This window comes from Schistocerca piceifrons, chromosome 8 (genome assembly GCF_021461385.2).
Source record: "Schistocerca piceifrons isolate TAMUIC-IGC-003096 chromosome 8, iqSchPice1.1, whole genome shotgun sequence".
NCBI classification, from domain to species: Eukaryota; Metazoa; Arthropoda; class Insecta; order Orthoptera; family Acrididae; genus Schistocerca; species Schistocerca piceifrons.
The window spans coordinates 457,112,061-457,133,539 of record NC_060145.1 but is presented as its reverse complement, the minus strand read 5'-3'; the positions used below and the strand labels follow the sequence as shown (position 1 = coordinate 457,133,539).

Genomic DNA, 21,479 nt, shown 5'->3' with positions numbered 1-21,479 from the left:
GGGCAGGAGATTGAGATGTAGAGCTTGGAAGACACTCCATCTTGGAAGTAAAATCTGTTAGTGACAGTTCGTGCAGCCCTCGCTTGGGAAGCGCTTTTGAACTCTGCGTAGGCGGCGTGCGCTGGTGCACAGCAGCCACAGCGGGTCGCCTGCCAAGTCGGTGACGTCACCTGCAGGAGGCCCCTGCCAGAACCGTCCCCTGCCACTGGGTGAAAGCTTACTGCGACCTTCCTGGAAGCGAAACAGCGGGCGAGCTGACGTACGAGAGTACCAGCCGCGGGCGTACTGAGCCTCCACAAATCAGTGGTCGGTGGGAAGAGGAGAGCAGAATGGCAGCAGTCAGTCAAGCACAATGGCAGGCACTGTGACGAAATGATGCGTTGGCATATCAGTGCTCCAGAAGGTCAAAGGCACTAGGCTGCTGCTGGGAACACCGGCGTCGTAGTGGATTGCTGGCAGCCCAATTATGCGACTGCAGTAACGATGAGGATGCCAGCCACATCTCCTTTAGCTGTCCGAACAGATAATGGTACTAAAAGACAACTGCTACAGCGTCTGTTCAACACTGCATGCCGTTTGTCGACTTCGGTAAAAGACTTCAAAATGTTGTTGCTGTGGTCTTCAGTACAAGGAGTTGTTCGATGCAGCTCTCCATGCTGCTCTATCCTGTGCAAGTCTCTTCATCTCCGAATAACTACTGCAGCTTCTATCCTTCAGAATGTACTTATAGTATTCATTTCTGCCCCCCCCCCCCCCCCACTCCCCTACGACTGTCGTCCCCCACACTTTCCTCCAATATTAAATTCGTGATCCCTTGATGTCTCAGAAAGTGTCCTACCCACCAATCTCCCTTTTAGTCAAGTTTGCCACAGATTTATTTTCTCCCCAATTTTGTTCACTACCTTCTCATTAGTTACGCGATCTGCTCATCAAATCTACAGCATTTAAAGACCCACTATTCTCTTCGTGTCTAAGGTGTTTATCGTCAATGTTTCACTTCCGTACATGGCTATACCCCAGGCAAATACCTTCAGAAGAGGCTTCGTAACAAATCTGTATTATATGTTTTCACATTTCTCTTCCTCAGGCACAATTTTGTTACCGTTGCCAGTCTAGTTTTTATACCCTCTCTACTTTGGCCATCATCAGTTATTTTGCTGCCGAGATCGCAAAACTCATAAACTACCTTTAGTGTCTCGTTTCCTAATCTGATTCCTTCACCATTACTTGATTTAATTCGACTACATTCCATTATCCGTGTTTTGCCCTTGTTGATGATCATCCTATATCCTCCTTTCAAGACAATGTCAATTCTGTTCACCTGCTGTTCCAAGTCTTTGCTGTGATAGAATTACAAAGTCATCTGGAAAGCTCAAACTTTTTATTTCTTCTCCCTCAACTTTAATTCCTACTCCAAATTTTTCTTTGGTTCCCTTTGCTGCTTGCTCAATGCGCAGACTGAATAACATCGCGAATAGGCTACAACCCTGTCTCACTCTCTTCTCAACCATTGCTTCCCTTCCGTGCCCCTCGACTCTTATAACTGCCGTCTGGTTTCTGCACAGGTTGTAAATAGCCTTTCGCTCCTTTTATTTTACCCCTGTTAGCTTCAGAATTTCAAAGACACTGTTACCGTCAACACTGTCAAATCTTTCTATAAGTCTACAAATACCGTAAGCGTAGGATCGCCTCGCGTGTTCCTACATTTCTCCGGAATCCAAAATGGTCATCCTCGAGGTCGTTTTCTACCCGTTTTTCCATTCTTCTATCAGCAATTCGTGTTAATATTTTGCAACCATGACTTACTAAACTGAATGTTCAGTAACATTCCTATTTGTCAGCACCTGCTTTCTTTGCTTTGGAACTGGAATTACTACTCTCTTCTTGAAGTATGAGGGTATTTCCTGTCTCGTGTATCTTGCACACCAGATGGAATGTTTCAGTCATGGCCGACTCTGCCAAGGCTATCAGCAGGTCTGACAGAATGTCGCATACTACAGGAGCTTTGTTTCGACTCGGCGTTGTGCTTGCACCTACGGTACGACTATCTGTACTATTGAGGCACGCAACCCACTACACCAAAGTCCCAAGTCCATGGTTCGGTGGCAGGGGGGGGGGGGGGGGGGGGGACGACTTCAGAATGTACCGCCTGTTATGTTCCTTGTAACTGAAGTGGAAGTCACCTGTTAATATTATGCAACTATTTTTTTTTTACATTTTAAGTCGACGTGTATAAGACTGCAAGTATATGTTTATGGTACTACTCAGGTGTCAAATAAATAATGATAAAATCAATTTCTCCGCCCTTTGCGGCACTTCTTGTACTGGAATGACGCAGTAGCGATCGACTTGACGCATCTTTCCTCTGGCATTGATACTTGGCAAATCGTCAAAGGCGACGTTCTCTTTCCCAACGCGGTTTCTCACTGTAATATTCCTAAGCTGACTAATAATAGGCCAACATGTGTGACCACTGGGCACAAGCAAGCACCCGATACAGGAGAGGAGACCATTTAGACCACGAGAGACGTAGACTTCGTCCCTTTAATGCTAGATAGAATACCGGGCAACAAGTCTCCTTCAGCAAATTCGATCAGCTGCCAGTTTTTCAGCATTTTCCCAGTTCCTGTCCGCGCATTGAAGACCTTTACAAAAGTTAATTTCCAGGTGCTACGACGTGTTCTTACTTTTGTATCCATCCGTTGGTTTCCACAACAGTGCTGATTTGCGGATTCTTCAATTTTTCGTGCGTAGATCATGCCCACAAGCTTCAGTCTTCATTCACTTATTTTTGCTTATAGCGCAGAAAAAGAAGTGTCTTAGAAACAGTCATGAATCTCTGTACCCTCAGTTCGTCTGATGAAAACTTGTATGATTAAAATGATCAGGGCACCATCATTGTAACGCAGGGACTCCACTTATGACAGCCGGCCGCGGTGGTCTCGCGGTTCTAGGCGCGCAGTCCGGAACCGTGCGACTGCTACGGTCGCAGGTTCGAATCCTGCCTCGGGCATGGATGTGTGTGATGTCAAAAAAATGGTTCAAATGACTCTGAGCGCTATGGGACTTAACATCTATGGTCATCAGTCTCCTAGAACTTAGAACTACTTACCTAACTAACCTAAGGACATCACACACATCCATGCCCGAGGCAGGATTCGAACCTGCGACCGTAGCGGCCACGCGGTTCCAGACTGAAGCGCCTAGAACCGCACGGCCACACCGGCCGGCTGTCTTTACTGCAAGCTACAACTCGTCACTTAAGACGAGTCTGCCAGAATGCGGATCTGTGCGATATGTGCTGTTTTCAAGCTGTAGTCTAGAACTTTCGAGAATATTCTAGAACAGCCGAAAACACTCCTTAATATTCTTGAATAGTGACCAAAGCTCGAGAAGATTATCGAAAAATCTCGAATTCTTTTCCGTTGAAAGATACATTGATGCGAAAGAGACATATGGTTTCCTTGTGACCATCACGATGTGGCGACGACCACTCACACACACACACACACACACACACACACACACACACACACACAGAAAGAGAGAGAGAGAGAGAGAGAGAGAGAGAACCAACCAAAACAGCTACTACCGCACAAGCAGTCTACGGTATACTACGCAACCCGTGAACTAAGCATAGCAGCAGAAACGAGTAGTGACCGACACACACACACACACACACACACACACACACACACACACACACTTGTGGAATACAGTCCACCAGTACAGTTTAAACACCACAGTTTCTTTTGACAGAGTGGTTGCGTCAGTAGCGACTGTTACTGGCGGCAGCTGCGGGTAATTCGATTTAAGGACTGTCCACATTTCGGTTTTTACTGTGGGCACTTATCCTACCTTCCTGAGTTGGTTTCCTGTGATTTGCGCAAATCATTTCAGAGAATGACGTATTTAAAATTCAGTATTCGTTTAATTCATTCTTTTACCCATTCGCTAAAGACCTTGGCGTTAACGGGACGTCAAGTCCTAGCCTTCGACGCGTCTGAATATGATTAATCCTAACGAATTAAAAGATTATTGTCTCGTGGTTAGTTCCAAAGAATATGCGTGAACTGATGTCAATACCAAACGATTTTTGAGAAGGCATCTGTACGAAAGAAATTACGCGTCAGGAGTATATTATAAGTAAGTGACATTTCCTTAACGTAGCTGGCAGACGTTAAATAATATGTCTATGTGTAGGTGAAGGTTGCCAGTACATGTTTGTCGCAGTCGTTTGTAGTTGCGACTTTGGATTAGATTTAGTTTTAGAACTACAGCTGCAGTGGCACATCTGCATCTGTACTTTGCGAATCACTGTAGAAGTGTAAAGCAGATGGTATGCGCTATTACACCATGCTTGAACGTTTCTTTCCGTCCCATTCATCATTGGAGCATGCAAAGACGATGGGCTGGAGACTGCTAATCTCTACCACTGGAATAGTGCTGAGGCACGTAACAGCTGAGTGGGTTAGATTTGCTGTAGTCCTCTAGGTCACGATTGATAAAAAGTTGGTCGCAGCACTCGAAGCCTCTTCTAAACGAAACTTTGAAAGTGTCTATAATAGAAGTAAGTGATTGGTAGATATATGGTATTCAGTAATCTTTCTTTAGTTGGTCGTATATTCATACAACTTGATTTGTTTTTGCTTTATGTTATCCTGCCACAAACAACCTCATGATCGTGAGTTGTACAACAACGGACTTTTGACGTAATGTCAAAACTGGTGTCACTAGGATAAGTCTTGATGAAACAGGAATAAATAAATAGAAGATGTATTGAATAGGTGTGTATTCCCCTATTAAAAAAACCTGCATTAATATTTCCCTGCGTATTTTCTTTGTATATGCGAACACGCCACAAATTAACCGGAAGACAAAAGTTATGTTGGATAAGGTACGTCGGTAAGGGACTGCCGGAAGTGCGGCATTTGTGATGTACATGTCGCTTAGCAGCGTCCTACCGTTTGTTCGTTGCGGTGGTTCGTTTCTCCGCGCGTCAGCAGTCGCAGGTACCCGCATTTCGTGTCGTATCGCAAGCCTCGCACTTACGAAAGCGTGCAGACACCTGTGTCATGCTCGCTGGTGTCGACACACACACAATTGGGTTCAGCAGCTCTCTCCCGGCGCACGTCTCGCTGTGACGTACAGGGGCTGAAGAAAGCGTGGAAACGGCAAAACCACCACACATTATCGTGCTCAAAGCGGTGTAGGGAATCCGGTCGGCATTCAGAACAGCTTCCAATCGACTCGGAACAGATAAATACGGATCCCGTATTGTTCTGCACTCTTCCAGCAAATTAGTGGAAAGTTCCGGTAACGATGATGGAGATGGACACCGACCACGCACCCTTCTCTCGACAACAGACCACAAAGGCTCAATAATTTTGAGATCTGGTGCTGACAAAACCAATCCTGGACGACACGAGCTGTATCGTCTTGGAACACAGCATCACCACGGGGGAACAAACACTGTACCCTGAAATGGACTTGACCTGCCCAAACCTCACAAAATCCTTGCCAGTAATGCGCTGGGTAACCGTGGGGCCCATGGAATATCACGACCTGTCTGCGCAAATCGTCACCGAACCCTCGCCATATTTCGCATTCGGAACGTAAACTTCGTCAGAAGCTGAAAATACGAGGGTCACTCTAAAATAAATGCACACCATTTTTGTAAAAATACAGTTTTCATTCTGCATGTGTGAAAGTTTTACAGTGTGTAGATACATCCTTCCCGCTTGTTTTCAAACTTAATTCCACCTGTTCCCGTGAGTGGCGCCGTCACAGCATGTATTCAAGGTGGCTACTACAACTTGACGTTCGTCAGAAGCAACGTGCTGTCATAGAATTTCTGTGCTGTGAAAACGAGACAGTGGGAAACATCCACAAGATGTTGAAAAAGATGTATGGAGATGCTGCTCTCGATCGCAATAGAGTTAGTCGGTGGGCAAGCAGGTTACGTGATGAAAGCGGGCACGGCAATATTGAGAATTGTCTTCGCAGCGGCAGGCCTCGTACTGCACACACTCCAGACAATGTGCAGAGAGTTTATGAATTGGTGACTGCTGACAGACGCATCACAGTGAACGAATTGTCACGCTACGTTGGGATACAGGGAAGGAAGTGTTTGCAGAATACTGAAAGTATTGGCGTTAAAAGAGGTTCGTGCCAGATGCGTTCCCAGGATGTTGACAGTGGCTCACAAAGAAACAAGAAAAACGGTATGCAGCGAACTTTTGGAACTGTACGACAATGGTGGAGATGAATTTCTTGGAAGAATTGTGACAGGTGATGAGACATGGCTCCATCATTTTTCACCATAGACGAAGAGGCAATCAATGGAGTGGGATCATGCAAATTCACCCAAGAAAAAAAAAATTCAAAATGACACCTTTTGCTGGAAAAGTTATGACTACGGTGTTTTTCGATTCCGAAGGACTATTGCTTGTGGACATCGTGCCAAATGGAACCACCATAAATTCTGATGCATATCTGACGACACTGAAGAAATTTCAAGCTCGACTAAGTCGTGTTCGACCACATCGGCAAAAGCAGCATGTTTTGCTGTTGCACGACAATGCACGGTCACATGTCAGTCAAAAAACCATGGAAGCGGTCACAAAACTCGGATGGACATCACTGAAAACACCCGCCTTACAGTCCTGACCTGGCTCCATATGACTATCATCTCTATGGCAAACTGAAAGACACTCTTCGTGGAAGAAGGTTTGAAGATGATGACTCCCTTGAGCATGCTGCCAAACAGTGTCTCCAACAGGTTGATCCAGAATTTTATCGTGCGGGTATACAGGCGCTGGTTCCAAGATGGCGTAAGGCAATTGAGAGGGATGGAAATTACGTGGAGAAATGAAAATATTGTTCCTAAAGGATGTATCTACACACTGTAAAACTTTCAGACATGTAGAATAAAAGATGGATTTTTTAAAAAATAGTGTGCATTTCTTTTGGAGTGACCCCCGTAGTTTGAAATAAGACTCATCCGACCATACGATTTTCTTCCCTTGTTCCGTAATCAAGGTTTTATGGCTTCGGCGCCGCATTTTCCTGTTGCGGTTATTTGCATCACTGGTGTGTGGTTTGGAATTCCAACTGGCCCTACAGTTCTCAGCTTATGGAGCTCTTCGTGTTGTTTTGGTGCTGACAGGATCCGCTAGTGCGAGACTCAGTTCTACAGTGACTTTTGCAGATGTCGTCTCCTCATTTTTCACCAGTCATCTTCAGTGACCATCCACCTTCGTCGCCGGTCATGGTGGGCGAGCGGTTCTAGGCGCTACAGTCTGGAACCGCGCAACCGCTACGGTCGCAGGTTCGAATCCTGCCTCGGGCATGGATGTGTGTGATGTCCTTAGGTTAGTTAGGTTTAAGTAGTTCTAAGTTCTAGGGGACTGATGACCTTAGAAGTTAAGTCCCATAGTGCTCAGAGCCATTTGAGCCGCCTTCGCCCACATTGTTACTTAGCTAGCGGAAGGTGTTTTTCCGCTTTCGTTGTATGCAGTATGCGTTACGGTGGCTCTTGAGACACCAAACACATCGGCGACCTGTTTACGGAAGCTGCTATCATATGAACAGCGACAATTTACCCACGTTGGAATTTAGTCTGGCATCTGCATTTATGTCCCAGCATGCATTTCTCGTGGTGTTGACGTACCTTTGTCCAACCTCTGTGTATGAAGTGTGTTTCGAAATTCCATTTACCAACTTCTAGAATATGCTGGTCTCGCTAGTTTGATCACCAGTATTTGATCCGCAATGGAAGCGTAGTTTTGGCGTAAAGTTCGTGATCATCAGACTTTACGTCTATGTCCAGGGCCAAATTTGAAACTTTTCTACTGTGTCTAATGCAGTGAGATTAATTGTTCGGTTGTGGATGGTTTCCAGAACTGGTTTACCCGTCCTCTTATGTCGCTGCGTCCATGACTACGACCACCACCACCACCACCACAGTATGTTTCTTCACGAACAATAGAACTCCATGTGGACCCGCCAGTCACCTACACTTTCGACACAACAGCTATAGTGACGAGCCAAAGCACTGCGGCCACTGCCGATCGCAAGGCTGAATGCCTCCTGGCGGCGTTCCGGGCTAGTGACGCTCTAAGGAAAATACATAAGCCAAGTAGAGACTAAGGGGGAATCGTTCTAGCGACGATACGGGCCTAAAGTAGGGAAACCCACTGACACGAGTGACGTTGATAAAAGATAGATTGTTTTGGCCCGGCGCCTGTGAGGGAGCAACTCAATAACAGCCATTATTGTGAACAAGTACAGAATGTGGTTGAATGACGCGGTAACGGCCATTATTGTGAACAAATATAGAATGTGGCTGAAAGGCGGTGGAGCCACGCATAGGCTTCCACACCTCATCGCACAGCGTAGAAAAAAAAAAAAATGGTTCAAATGGCTCTGAGCACTATGGGACTTAACTACTGAGGTCATCAGTTCCCTATAACTTTGAACTACTTAAACCTAACTAACCTAAGGACATCACACACATCCATGCCCGAGGCAGGATTCGAACCTGGGACCGTAGCGGTCACGCACAGTGTAGAGGTCGGAGGCTTTCCCGCTCTGTATATCAGGACAGACGACTGTGGCAGATCTGACGACACAGTACAGTGCTGGAGAAGCCAACCGTAAGCGTTTCGGGTCACACCGATCAGAGAATATCGTTTAACATCGGGCTTCCCGGCAGCCCCACTCATACGCTTTTCCACGTTGCTCCAGCGACACCGTCAGTTACGAATTTAGTGGGCACGGGATCATCGACATTGGACCGCGGATCAAAAGAAACGTGTTCCCTAGTCGGATGAATCACATCTCTCGTCACACAAGGTCGATGGTCATGTTCGGACACGCCGTCATGGAGACGAAACATGCGTACCACCACAGACGCACGCTGGTGTGCTCAGTATTATCCTAAGGGAGAGATTCACCTGCGGTTCTGTGGAACATGTGGTAGGCACCGTAACAGCTGTGGACTACGTGAACATTATCGCGCAGCACTTAATCCCTTCATGCTTGATGCCTTCCCTGACGGCAATAGCACCTTCCAGCCGGATAAACGCCGTGTCACAAGGTCCGCCTCGATAGACGCAGGGTCAGCGCGACAGATTGATAACCGAAAGGTCCCGGGTTCGATTCCTGGCGGGGTTGGAGATTTTCTTCGGTCGGGACTGTGTGTCGTGTTGTCCTCACGTTCGTATCGTCATAAACGTCACAAAAATCGCCTGCATGGCGTCATATGGCATGTCTAAGCTTATGTAACTTCGTATCAGGGTATGGCTTGGCACTTCTTGAATGTTATGAGTTGTTGCAACACACTGTCGTATCTGCCACTGCTGAGATGGCTGTATGGGGACGTCCCGAAAGCCAATTAATGAAAAGAGAAAGAAAACCTTGTGTCAGAAGACCAGAATAGCGAAGAGCATGATAGTCAACTCACGTTTATGTGTTCGTCAACGAATTCGACTGATCTGAACCCGATAGAACACACGGTCGATGCTATCCAATGCCAGCTCCGCGCTCGTTAAACGGTGAACAATAATTAACCGGAATTGTGCGTAGTCATGTGGTGCCTCATACCTGTGGAAACATACCGAGGATTTGGCGAATCCAAGCCATGCAACATTACGTTGCAAAAGCAGACAAACGCATTATTAAGCAGGCGTTCGTAATGTTTCGTGTCATCGCTGTACCATTAGCGAAGGAAGGGTGTCAACCTGAGCGAAGCAGGAAAGACTTTGCAGTTAGGCAGTTCAGCGTATCCCTCGGGGTCTCCCACCCACGTGTCGTGCGACCTTACGTGATTCACTCTCTTGGGCATAAGAGATGCCGACTTCTTTTTCTTTTTTTTTTCGTTAACTTTCGTGGGCTTTGTAAAAGTAATTGAGGAACAGCAAACACTCCAGCACGACCAATGGTGCTTATGTTTCACAGAGCGGTCAACTCGTGTAAACAGGATCTGGATGCAGTTGGTGTACGAGTGCACTAGCTTGTACTTTCCTGGAGAGTATAACCGTTTAAAGGGGGCTGTGGTGATAATACTATGGCACAGTACAGTTTCGCTACAAAGGATATTTTTAATTTAGAAAATCGTGCCATAAGTGGTCTCAGTTTACGACCGTCGTTTGATAAGCAGACCAGTCGTTCTCTGATGTCGCAGGGAACCTGCTATCTCTTTGTCTTTAACAAGACGCCTTTATCGAAAATGTTGTGCGTGTTATTATTTCGTGTTAGAGCAGTGAATACTACAAACTTTTTAATGCCCTCAGGCTCGCATTGTGTGCTCCAGCTTTTTCCAAGGCACTCCGTATGAACACTTTCGCGTTGCCTTCCGGGAGAGAAAACGTTCACAGAGCGACCGACGTTTGTTTTCTCGAAGAGGACATGATGTCGCTGTATGTCGGAGTATAAACTTTTGCTCTAACAGCCTTTGGCGAACATCGATCCGCACTTCCACGGCTTCCCCCGCTAGCACATTCTGTGGTAGTGGAATTCGTGGCTTCTAGACGTATCAGAAAGGCCTTCTGCTGCAGGATGAGGCAGAGGCGGGCAAATAACGGCCTGCGAGTCACGTGCGACTCGCAAAGGGTTCTTGTGAGCCCCGCCAAGACAGTAAGAAAAATCCGCCTCGAACCGAGAATTCCTTCCTGTGCGCTAGGGCGGCCATGTTAAGACGCATGCGCAGTGTAGTTACAATTCGCGCCAAACGAGTTCACACTCGAAGCTTTCAGTGATGGCAGCGACTGTAAAGGCGTTTCTAATTTACGGTCGCCCTCATCGGCCACCACGCCCAGTGTCTGTGTGGCTTGCGCAAACTGTACGATGCGCAGTGATTTTTCGGTTGACATGGTTCATTTCCATTCTCTCTGTGCAACGGGAAAAGTATAGATTTGCAACTTTCGTGAAATAAGGAACCCTTCGGAAAAACTTAGAATAAGCGATGAATGTTGTATGTTTAATGAAGGATAGACTTTTTCTGAAGTGCAGAGTTAAGCAGTGAATCCCGTTATTTTAAAAGGTCCTCCGCTATCACAAAGTGCTTCTCGAGCTGGAATAGTTGCCCACCCCTGTGTTAAGTGCGTGTTAGAGCTTTGCGGTGCGCAGTGCCTTGTTCTTATTCCTCGTGTCATCAGATATCTCACTGGTTTGATGTATCCCAAAACTATTTCCTTACTTGTGCCGACCTCTTCGTCTCAGAGTAACTCTTGCACGTAATTTCATCAATTATTCGTTGGATATATTCCAGTTGCTGTCTTTCCCGATATGTTTTTTTTTAGCCCTGACAGCTCCCGCATACGTCCATTGACCCAAAAAAGAACCTCATCAGTTCTTGTCTTGTAAGTACACATAATTTTCAGCATCTTTCTTCAAAGCCACATCTCGTTTTACAGTCACTTCCATTCAATTCTGTGCTCCAACAGCACATTCTGGAACTATCTTCCTTAAATTAAGAATGATGTTTGTTTTTGGTAGTCAGTCTTCTACAATACGTTCCCCTTGCTTCGAACATCACGTGTTATTTTGTTTCCGGTGTTGCAGAATTCCTTCTCTTCGTAGTCCCCAATTTTGATGTTAAGTTTATCGCTAATCTCATTAATTGCAACCACAGTGTCAGTAGCGCTGCACTTACGAACGAAATCTTTTCTAGACTTGAATGTTCTGAATGGACTTTAGTGTCATCACATTCGACTTGAGCGGGGGGGGGGGGGGGGGGGGGGGCGGTGCGGTTTAGTGTCACTGGGACGTACCATTTTCCTTTAGTATATTGTAGCTACAGTTTGTCGAATGTTCGGAAGTGTCATTTTGATCAAGATGTTGAGTGTTGTTGGATTGTAGATGTTAGGAGAATAGCACAAGCTCATTTGCGAAAAAAAGGGAACACCTACTTGACTTGTGCATAGGACGTGTGCTGAGGGGTCAAGACTCAGTTCATTTCTTAATTGGGAATTTCTTGGGGTTGAGGATTTACGAGGGAAGCCACGGTTTGAGTACAGTAACCAGTATGGCAAACAGTAAAGAACAAAAATGGTGCCGCGCGGTCTTGGGCGTCTTCTCACGGTCCGCGCGGCTGTCCCGTCGGAGGTTCGAGTCCTCCCTCGGGCATGGGTGTGTGTGTTGTCCTTAGTGTAAGTTATTGTAAGTAAGATTAAGAAGTGCGTAAGCTTAGGGACCGATGACCTCAGCATGTTTGTCCCATAAGACCTTACCACAAATTTCCAATAAAAATGGTGAAATTTCCTGACTGTTAAAAACTTACCTTCAAACTCGTATCTTTTGCAGTCAGTGCTGTTAGCAATTGAGCTATCGGTGGTCAACTCCCGACCCGCCCTCGCAACATCGCTTCTACCGTTGCCCTTCTAACTCGACACAAGTCGAACAAAAGCGTTGGAGTTCAGAGTTAGAGTCCTGGTGAGTCTGAGGCATTCAGTTTTAACGTCCCAAACAACCGCCTGCATTCCGCTGCGGACACATATAGCGTTTTATTCGAGACATCCTCAAAGTTTACGAGGTGTCATCGAAAAGTTCTCGACAATTATCGATTAAAAATTAGCAACATGTTATTCTGTACCACCACCTTTAAATCAGTCTCCTTACTCACTTTTAACGGTTTCTCCACTCTTAGGTAACTGCTATGTATTCCCATTCCCCAGCTTCACGATCGTGGCACCCCTTCCTCTTTCAGATCTCTCTTCCCCATTATTCCAATTACTCCCGCCCTCGATGTTAATTTCGGTCGTCTGCACTTCGTCCTTCCTGGCGGCGATCATTCCAAGATTGCTTTTATCTATCGCCCTTTGCTCCATTCGTCGTGCATGGACGTACCATTGAAGATGTGTGTTCTCTAATCTTTGCACAACTGGTTGTTCCACATCCATTATCTCCCTAATTTCCTCATTTCTTTTCCGCACTGTTCTGAATATCCGGTTTGCCCCCCTTGTTCCATCCATCTCTACTGCCTATAGCCTGCTTCTCTTCCACCGCCGTACCCCCCCCCCCCCCCCCCCCCGATCCATCCTTCTGCATTGTATGCTATTATACTTTTCACTACTGTTTGCAAAATACTCTTCTTTGTTTCGTTTGATATTTTCAGGCGACACAGAACCCTATTTAGCATTTTAATTGCCCATTTTGTCTGCTGGATGCTGCATTCCACATCTGCCTCACAGCTTCCATAGGAATCGTAAATCGAACTAGAGTATTTAAACTGCTTTATAGCTTTAATAGATCCTTACGGCAGTACTATAACACTTCCATATCCTCCCACTACTAGATATTCTGTTTTGCTCATATTTATTGCTAACCCGCCTCGTTCAAATGCTACCATTAACTTCTTTATCATAAACTTGGCATCCTCTCTACTTTGTCCTATCAGTACCTGATCTTCGTCATATAGTATTGAGTAGATAGTGCCTTACTGGAAAGGAAATCCCATGCATCCGCATGACTGATTCCACCATTCCATTATATACTATATATATTTTTAAACATGGTCGGGGACATACTGAAGTCCTGTGTAAGTCCTGTCGAATGTTTCACTCAACTTTCTCCCTAATTTAACTGCTGCGTGCGGTTGGTATAGTCTTTGAATTAGGGATATCACCTATATACTCCATCGCTTCCAATAGTCCGTTGATGGGGCAGATTTATACTCTTTTTATAAATCCACAAATATAAGGTTTATTTCCCGACTCTCAAGTACTCCTTCTTACTTATTTGTCCAAGGCTAAAAATATGATCCATACAAGATCGTCCAACTGCAAAACGTGCCTGTTCCTCTCGCATCTTTTCCTCTACTTCATTCTCCAACCTGTTTTTCAGTACATCGCTACAACATCTGCTGACAGTAGCTATACCACTAATTCCCCTATAGTTGTTTGGGTGCCTCTTGTTTCCTTTTTTGTAGATATCACATATGTATGATACCAGTCCTTTGGTATTTTGACTCCCTCCACAATCCAGCTGAATAATTTACATGTAAGTGTCACCATTTGAAGGGCCCATATTTCCACAACTCAATCACACCGTATCTCGGCCCATTTGTCTTTCCATTTCTTGCATTTTTCAGCATCTCTTTTACCTCTTCGTTTAGTATAGATTGTATATTACCTAACGTGCAACATTTGTTGTAGACTCCTATCACGTTGTTTCTTCTTTTTTCTATGAGAGGTTCTCCAAAGTACTTTTTCCACTGCCCGGTAGTTATAGGCTGCATTGGGTGCGGGATTCCTAGCCATTTTCATCTTCCTTATCATTCTCCATGCCTATGCCGATCTTCTATATCCAAGTGAATATTCTGTTTCCCCACATAATCTTTCCCATTCCTCTTCCTTACACTTTGTTATTAATGTCTTAACCTCATTTTAGATATCGTGTACATATTCCAGTCCTGTTCACTCCCAGAGCTTAATCGTATATTATATAGTTTCTTCTTTTCCTCGTTCACCTCCAACAACTCCATGATCGTCCATTCAGTTCTTTCTCTTCTCTGCCTTTCACTTCCTAACGCCTCCTCCGCGCTTCCGTAACTGGCTGTTTCAGGAAACTGTATAACTCATTGCACTACAGTCCTCCTCCACTACATCCAGTCTTAGATTTAATCTTTCTGACACAAACTTTTCACACTCCCTTTGTGATCGAATACACGATAGCAAGGTTTCTATCACTTTTTGAATGAATCCTGAAAGTGTTTCTTTGCTAGGCTGTTTAGTACACGCTGTTAATCCGCTCGAGTCTCCCTCTTTGTATCAAATCTTTCTCCCTTCATCTTGATTTAATCTTGTGAAAGATGAAGAGCCGGCTGGTGTGGCCGAGCGGTTCTAGGTACTTCAGCCTGGAACCGCGCGACCGCTACGGTCGCAGGTTCGAATGCTGCCTCGGGCAGGGATGTGTGTGATGTCCTTAGGTCAGTCAGGTTTAAGTTTTTCTAAGTTCTAGGGGGCTTATGACCTCAGCAGTTAAGTCCCGTAGTGCTCAGAGCCATTTGACCTAAAGATGAAGAAGTGAGACGGGGATAAGTCCGGGGTGAGTACAACGTTGTCAGCACGTGACAGATTTTCAAAGGGACTTATCGTGGTCTACATTTGGCTGACTGGTTAAATGGCGTAATATCCAGATCTGTGGTGATTCAGACGGGACAGTGACCTTAAATATTTAAGTGATTAACTCATTTCTAAAGTACTCAGACGTCTGAAGCTGTTTTATCCACAGGGGTTGGATTCTTTAAAGAATCGGGGGTTTGCTGATACGCAATGCTTGACTTGTGGCGGTGTGCGCCAGTACTCCGTATCCATAATTGTGAAGGAAAAAAATCAGAACCCCAGATTTTGAGATGTGGTACGGTAGAATTTAGAGAAAAACGATGATGAGTCATTTGCACTTCGCTTTCAGTTGAACAGACACGATTAAAGAACTTCGTGAGTATGTTTTTGGCAATTATGAGAACTTTGGCGTAAATTGTGAAAACAGAACAAAGTATCCCACAAATTTGCTTCCGTTGAAAACTACCGTTAAGGAAGTTCCAACGTCAACTAGTGAATGTGAATCTGTTCATTATTGACGGTAGAGCCAATCTGTTAACAGAAACTGTTTCTGTACTACTTTTTCTGAAACTGAATGGCTCACCGCTGATTCGGTTTTAGTATGTCACTTTTTCTAATTTTTTTTCTCTGCAGCATTTGACAAAGAATAACGCTTTTTTAAAACAACGATAATTTGAAGTTGATATACAAATAAAATTTTGTAGTTTTAAGAAGATTGTGAAAAGTGATAGGATTTTATTATTATTTTGAGCTTTTCCTCATTACAGAGGCTTATCTCCAACATAATAATTTACCTGGAAATGACAATACAAACAATAAACGTTCTTAAACTATACTCTCAAAATATTTCTCCAGGTGTTTCGATCTTGTGTGTCCTCTTCATCTGCGCCCATTCCCCTGACTGCGTGCTGTACATTTTGGAGCCGGGTGGTCACAGGTCGTCCTCTTCTTCTTCTCCCTTCCGGTTCCCACTCCAGTATCAATTTTGGTATTCTGGCTTCCTCCATTCGTCGTACATGCCCGTACCACTGTAATTTCTTCCTATCCATTACGTCGTATATTCTTTCTTTTATTTCCATTCTCCTTATTACTTCGGTGTTCCTTATCTTTTCTTTCCTGGAGATTCTTGCCGATCATCTTCAAAAGTCCATCTCTAGAGCTTGTAATTTTTTAATGTGCTTCATGTTAATTGTCCAGGTCTCCGTTCCATACAGAACCACACTCTCTAATATGGATTTGTATATTAATTGTTTAGTTCTGCTCATTACATACCTGCTCCATAAGACTGAGTTAAGCATCCCAATGACCCTCCGTCCGCTACTAATTCTTTTATTGATTTCTGAGTCTGATTTTCCCTCGATTTCTAAAATGGATCCCAAATAACAGAAAGTGTTTATCTTTTTCATTTTCTTTCCTTCAATGTAAAGCTCATCTGAATCATTAGTCAAGTATTCTGTTTTTTGGTAATTAATCTTCAAACCCCAAGTTTTGTATGCTATTGCTAGTTGATTGCACATATAGTTAGCATCCTCCCCATCTTGTGCTACGACTACTTGATCATCAGCAAATAATAAATGATGTAGGTAAACTCCATCTCTTATTTCTAATCCCATACTATTACATTTACGAGACCATGTTCTAAGGCTAATATCTATATAGATTTTAAATAATGATGGTGACATGGGACAGCCCTGTAAAAGGCCTTTGCTTGTTCTAAATTTCTGTGAAAGTTTATTACCAACTTTCACTTGGCAAATGTTATCTTTATACATCTGTCGTATTATTTTAATCAAGGAAGGGTTTATGTTTGCCATATGTAGTGCTCTCCAAAGTAATTTTCTTGGAACAGTATCATACGCTTTTTCTAGATCTATGAAAATTAATCCTATACTTCTTGATTTTTCCTTATGTTTTTCCAAAATCTGTCGTAATGTGAAAATATGGTCTACACATGATCTCCCAGCCGTGAATCCACATTGTTCTTCTTGGGTTCTAAAATTTTTTTCCAGTTTGTTTTTAATTACTTTCGCAAAAATTCTCATTAATGTGTTTGTAACACAAATTCCTCGATAGTTTGAACAAATTTTGCGATCCCCTTTCTTAAATATTGTATTAATGTAACCTAGCTTCATTTCGTTGGGTATTGAATCTCCATGTATCATTTTGTTGAAGAGCTGTGTTATCAGTTTCACCATTTTGTCACCACCATATTTCAGACACTCCTGATTGATATTGCCTGGTCCCGGTGATTTACCATTCTTTCCTGTTCTCAACGCCTGAAGTACTTCACTTTCTAAAATGTGGATCTCATCATCTTCATGTCCTTTATCTTCCCCTGTTCCGTCTTCTAGATATTCTTCTCTGTCCTCATTTAATAATTTTTGGGAATACTCTTCCCATTCCTTTTGTGTTATCAGTTGGAGATTAGTTTTGCTTTTTGTATCCTGTCGAAGCCCTTTCAATACTGACCATGCTTCTTTTGCTCTCCCAAATCCTAATTTGTTATTCACCTTGGCACATGTTCTTTCCCATGCTTCATTTTTTGCCATCCTTATTTTTTTCGTCACTTCTTTCTTCTTTTCCTTGTATATTGACCTTGTTTCTTCTGTTTTATCATTCAACCACTGAAGGAACGCATTTCGTTTTTCTCTAATGAGGACCTCTAGTTCCTCTGGCCACCACTCTGCTGCACGGTTGTGGTTGCTATCTTTTTTACCCAACACCTCTGTTGCTATGATTTTCACATTAGCTTTTATATAGTCATATATTTCCTCTGTTCTTCCTTCAAATGATTCAACCAGTTTCCTTTCCATCCTGGCCGCAAAGAGTGTTCTGATACTTTCGTCTTGTAGGCTGTCAATATTAAAAGGTAAATTTTCATCTTTCTCAGTCTGGTTCGTTTTATTTATGTTACTTGTATCACTCCTTGCATTCTTCCATGGCCAGAAAGACTTCATTTTAACTAGATAGTGGTCTGATCCACACTGGGCTCCTCTATAAGATCTGACGTCTACTGCCTTGAAACTACTTGTTTGCCTAATGATAATATAATCTATTATAGAACGAAGTTCTTTGGTGTTCTGTTGCCAAGTATATTTATGAATGTCCTTATGTTTGAAAAATGTGTTGGTAATTTTTAGGTCAAATTGTTCACAAATTGCAATCAATCGTTCTCCATTGTCATTATATTCGTCCTCTCCATGTTTTCCTACTATTCTACAAGATTCTCTAATTCCTACCCTTCCATTCAGATCTCCCATGATAATCAGTTCCTTTCTTCTTGGGATTTTTTCAATAGTCTCCCTGAGGGTGTCCCAAAATGTATCTTTCTCCTTATCTTTTGTGTCGTTCGTGGGTGCATATACGCCAATAATCACAACTTCCCTAGCAAATAATGTCATTTCAACAGTTATTATACGTTGATTGATGAATGTCCAATTTGTGATTCTTTCTTTCCATGATTTTTTTATCATAATGGAGACTCCTGCTTTGGCTCTTACTGCTTTTGATACCCCACTCCAGATATGTACATAATTATCCAGTTCTTCTTCTCCTTGGCCTTTCTTCTTTGTTTCAGAGAGTACGACAACATCCATGTTGAACATGTCAAGTTCTGCGGGGAGTAAATGTATTTTAGTGGAAATACCTTGCACATTCCAGCATCCAAACATAATTTTCCGTTTCTCATTGCCAGTTCGTCGTCCAAAGTTCCAATTTTTCCGAGGCATATTATTAGGTTTTTTAGCATTTTTATGTTTTTATGTGAGTGAGGAGCTGGCCCACTGCACAACCCCCAACCTGGAGGACCAGGTAATTTTTACTCAAGGTTTTCTTCCTTTAGCCTTTGATAAGCCAATATCATACTACAAGGCAGCAGTTGATAGTTTTGGTCCACCCCGGGTATTTTATTTCCCCGGTACCCACCATATCTGGTGAGCATTCCCCTATCCGCCACCTGGGGAGGCGCCCGATGGGAGACCAGCAAACTCCACACGGGAAGTGATAGGATACAAGAGAGATTTGTTAGTGTCATCGCCGATTGTTACTTTCGGTGAATACCTCGGAATGGTTTCTTCGAGCTATTGACTGCTAGTCACAACGAAAAAGTTTAATTAATAGTAGAGAAATGATATTGCTAATCCTATGCATTAACTTTAGGTACTCATCCGTTTACAATATTAGGTGCTTTCTTATCTCGATTGCCAGCACCTTACACTGCATTTACTCCAGTATTCGCTATTCTTAACTATTATTTGACTGATATGTAAAATTTGCCAGTGCATTTTGGCGCATGCTATGTCTGATTCCTAATTGTAGGTGTCTTATTTGCTGCTGCATGTCGTCTTGCTCCTGCTCCTGTTCACTGTTTTCTCTGTTACTGTAGATGTCGCTATCCAGCTTCTGGAGAATTGTTGTTACGTTGCATATAGGCATGTCTGTTATGTCGTGTCCGCAGGTACTCTTCATGTGTAGTTTTCGAAATACTGTTTGTTAGTGCATTTAGTTGTGTCCATTGCTCATCGTCTTTTGTTGTTGTGTATGTCCGTGTGTGTGCAGTCTAAGTGTAGTGTATTTCTGTTCTTCGCGTATTGCTCGCAGAAGAAGAAAGTGTGTTCTGGGGAACCTTCTTCCCAACACGTACACGCAGGTCTCTGTCTCAGACTCGCGCAGTTTAGTGCGTGGGATAAGGACCGCGCCCAGTTAAGAAATGTGCCATATTGTGGCTATAATCGATACGTTTCTTCCTCAATCGCTCCCTTATGTGAGGGAGTAAGTCGTACAGTCTGCTTTGCCTCTCACATGCTACTCACCTTACCACGTATCCAAACTCCATCTTTTAAGGTGACATCGTGTGTACTCGTACACCAGTTATTGTGTGTACCTTATCCAGTGTCCCCATATTTAACCTTGCAGCTTTGTATTTTATCGTGACATCCATGAGGCATATTCCGAGTGCCACATACAGTGCCTCCACAGAGGTTGTGGCGAAGGCTCCAGATAGCCTCGGTAGGACACTTCTCTGCCCTCGTCTGAACTGTTGCTGTGTCGATGACCAGGTTCAGCCTGTATGCCCACGTGCTAGTTGCAAAGCTGAGTACTGATTGGAAGAGCGCACAGTGGTAGGTCCGTATGGCTGGTAGAAGTAGCCTGTACTGTTTCAGATTTAGCCTCAGCAGGTTATGTAGTATTTTTCTGCTTTGTCTGTTGTTAGCATTACGTGGAAATTCAATTTCTCATCCATGTGTACCCCAAGATGGCACGTAGCATGTGCTCTTTTGATGTTTCTGTCCCCTATTTTAACCGAAGGATTTCTATGCGGTGATCATTTTGGTATTGTGTATGTCGTTTTGTTTCTGACTATCCTACGTCAGTTGTTGTGGCACCACTCTGTAATAGTTTGTAGTATTCCACTGGTTTTCTCTTCTGGCTGAATTCTGTCGCTTACACTGACTGCAAGTAATGGGTCATGTGTGTAGGCGACAATTTCGTCCGACCTGTCATTTCCATCTAGAAACTGCAGGAGTGGTTCGATTGTTATATCCTAGACGGTGGGGTCGCAGCTGGACCCTCGAGGACAGCCTTCGGTAATTCTTTTGATTAGTTTCCGGCTGCCCGTCTGCGATAAGACGTCCCGGTCTATAGTTATCTAGGAAACTGCTGTACGGTGATTCCGGTACCTCCAGAAGCCTTAACATTTGAAACGTTCCAGAGGTTATCGAATGCCCTGGCAACGTCAATCATTATTACCGTGGCATCTTTTTTCTTTTTTTCTCTTGAGGTTCTTATGGGGCCAAACTGCTGAGGTCATCGGTCCCTAGGCTTTCACACTACTTAAACTAATTTACGGCGCGCGTGCACTCAAACCTCCGGGGGGGGGGGGGGGGGGGCGAACCGTGGCAAGGCGCCATAGACCGCGCGGCTATCCCGTGCGGTCGTATTTCTGCGTTGTAGTATGAACTAGGTGTAAGGGCACGGTCGGCGGCACGCCACTGTGGAACTGGTGTCAGTAGCGCGTCGCGTGTGGCTGTTGCAGCTCGACGTCGTCGGTGGCGGCGTACGGCCGGCGGCACCTGAGCCTGTCGGAGGCGGACTCCGGGCTTGGCGCCTCGTCGCGCTACAGCTCCGCCTCTGGCTCCAGCTTCAGCCTCTCGTCGTCGTCGTCGCGCGAGCGCAGCGAGGCGCGCGAGACCGCCTACTCGCGGGCGTCCAGCCGGTCGCGCGCCGACTCCGCCGCCCCCTCGGCGTCGGCCTCTGCCGGCTCGTCGGCCGGCGTCTCGGGCGGGCGCGCGCCGCGCAGCTCGACGGCGGCCGCGCTCGACGCCGTCCAGGACCTGTACAACAAGTACTCGCCGTCCGCCTACCTCGCCGAGCGGCCGCCGCGCGCCACCGCCGCCTCGACCACCGCGCAGCGCT

General features: G+C 44.6%; 1 protein-coding gene across 1 annotated transcript in view; it reads left to right on the top strand.

Moving 5' to 3' along the window:
- Positions 1 to 21,479, top strand: part of LOC124712449 (ubiquitin carboxyl-terminal hydrolase 2-like) — a 253,015-nt gene that overhangs the window by 118,390 nt on the left and 113,146 nt on the right. Inside the window, 1 exon segment of the mRNA XM_047242744.1 lies at positions 21,100 to 21,430. Coding sequence (XP_047098700.1) covers positions 21,100 to 21,430 — 331 coding nt within the window.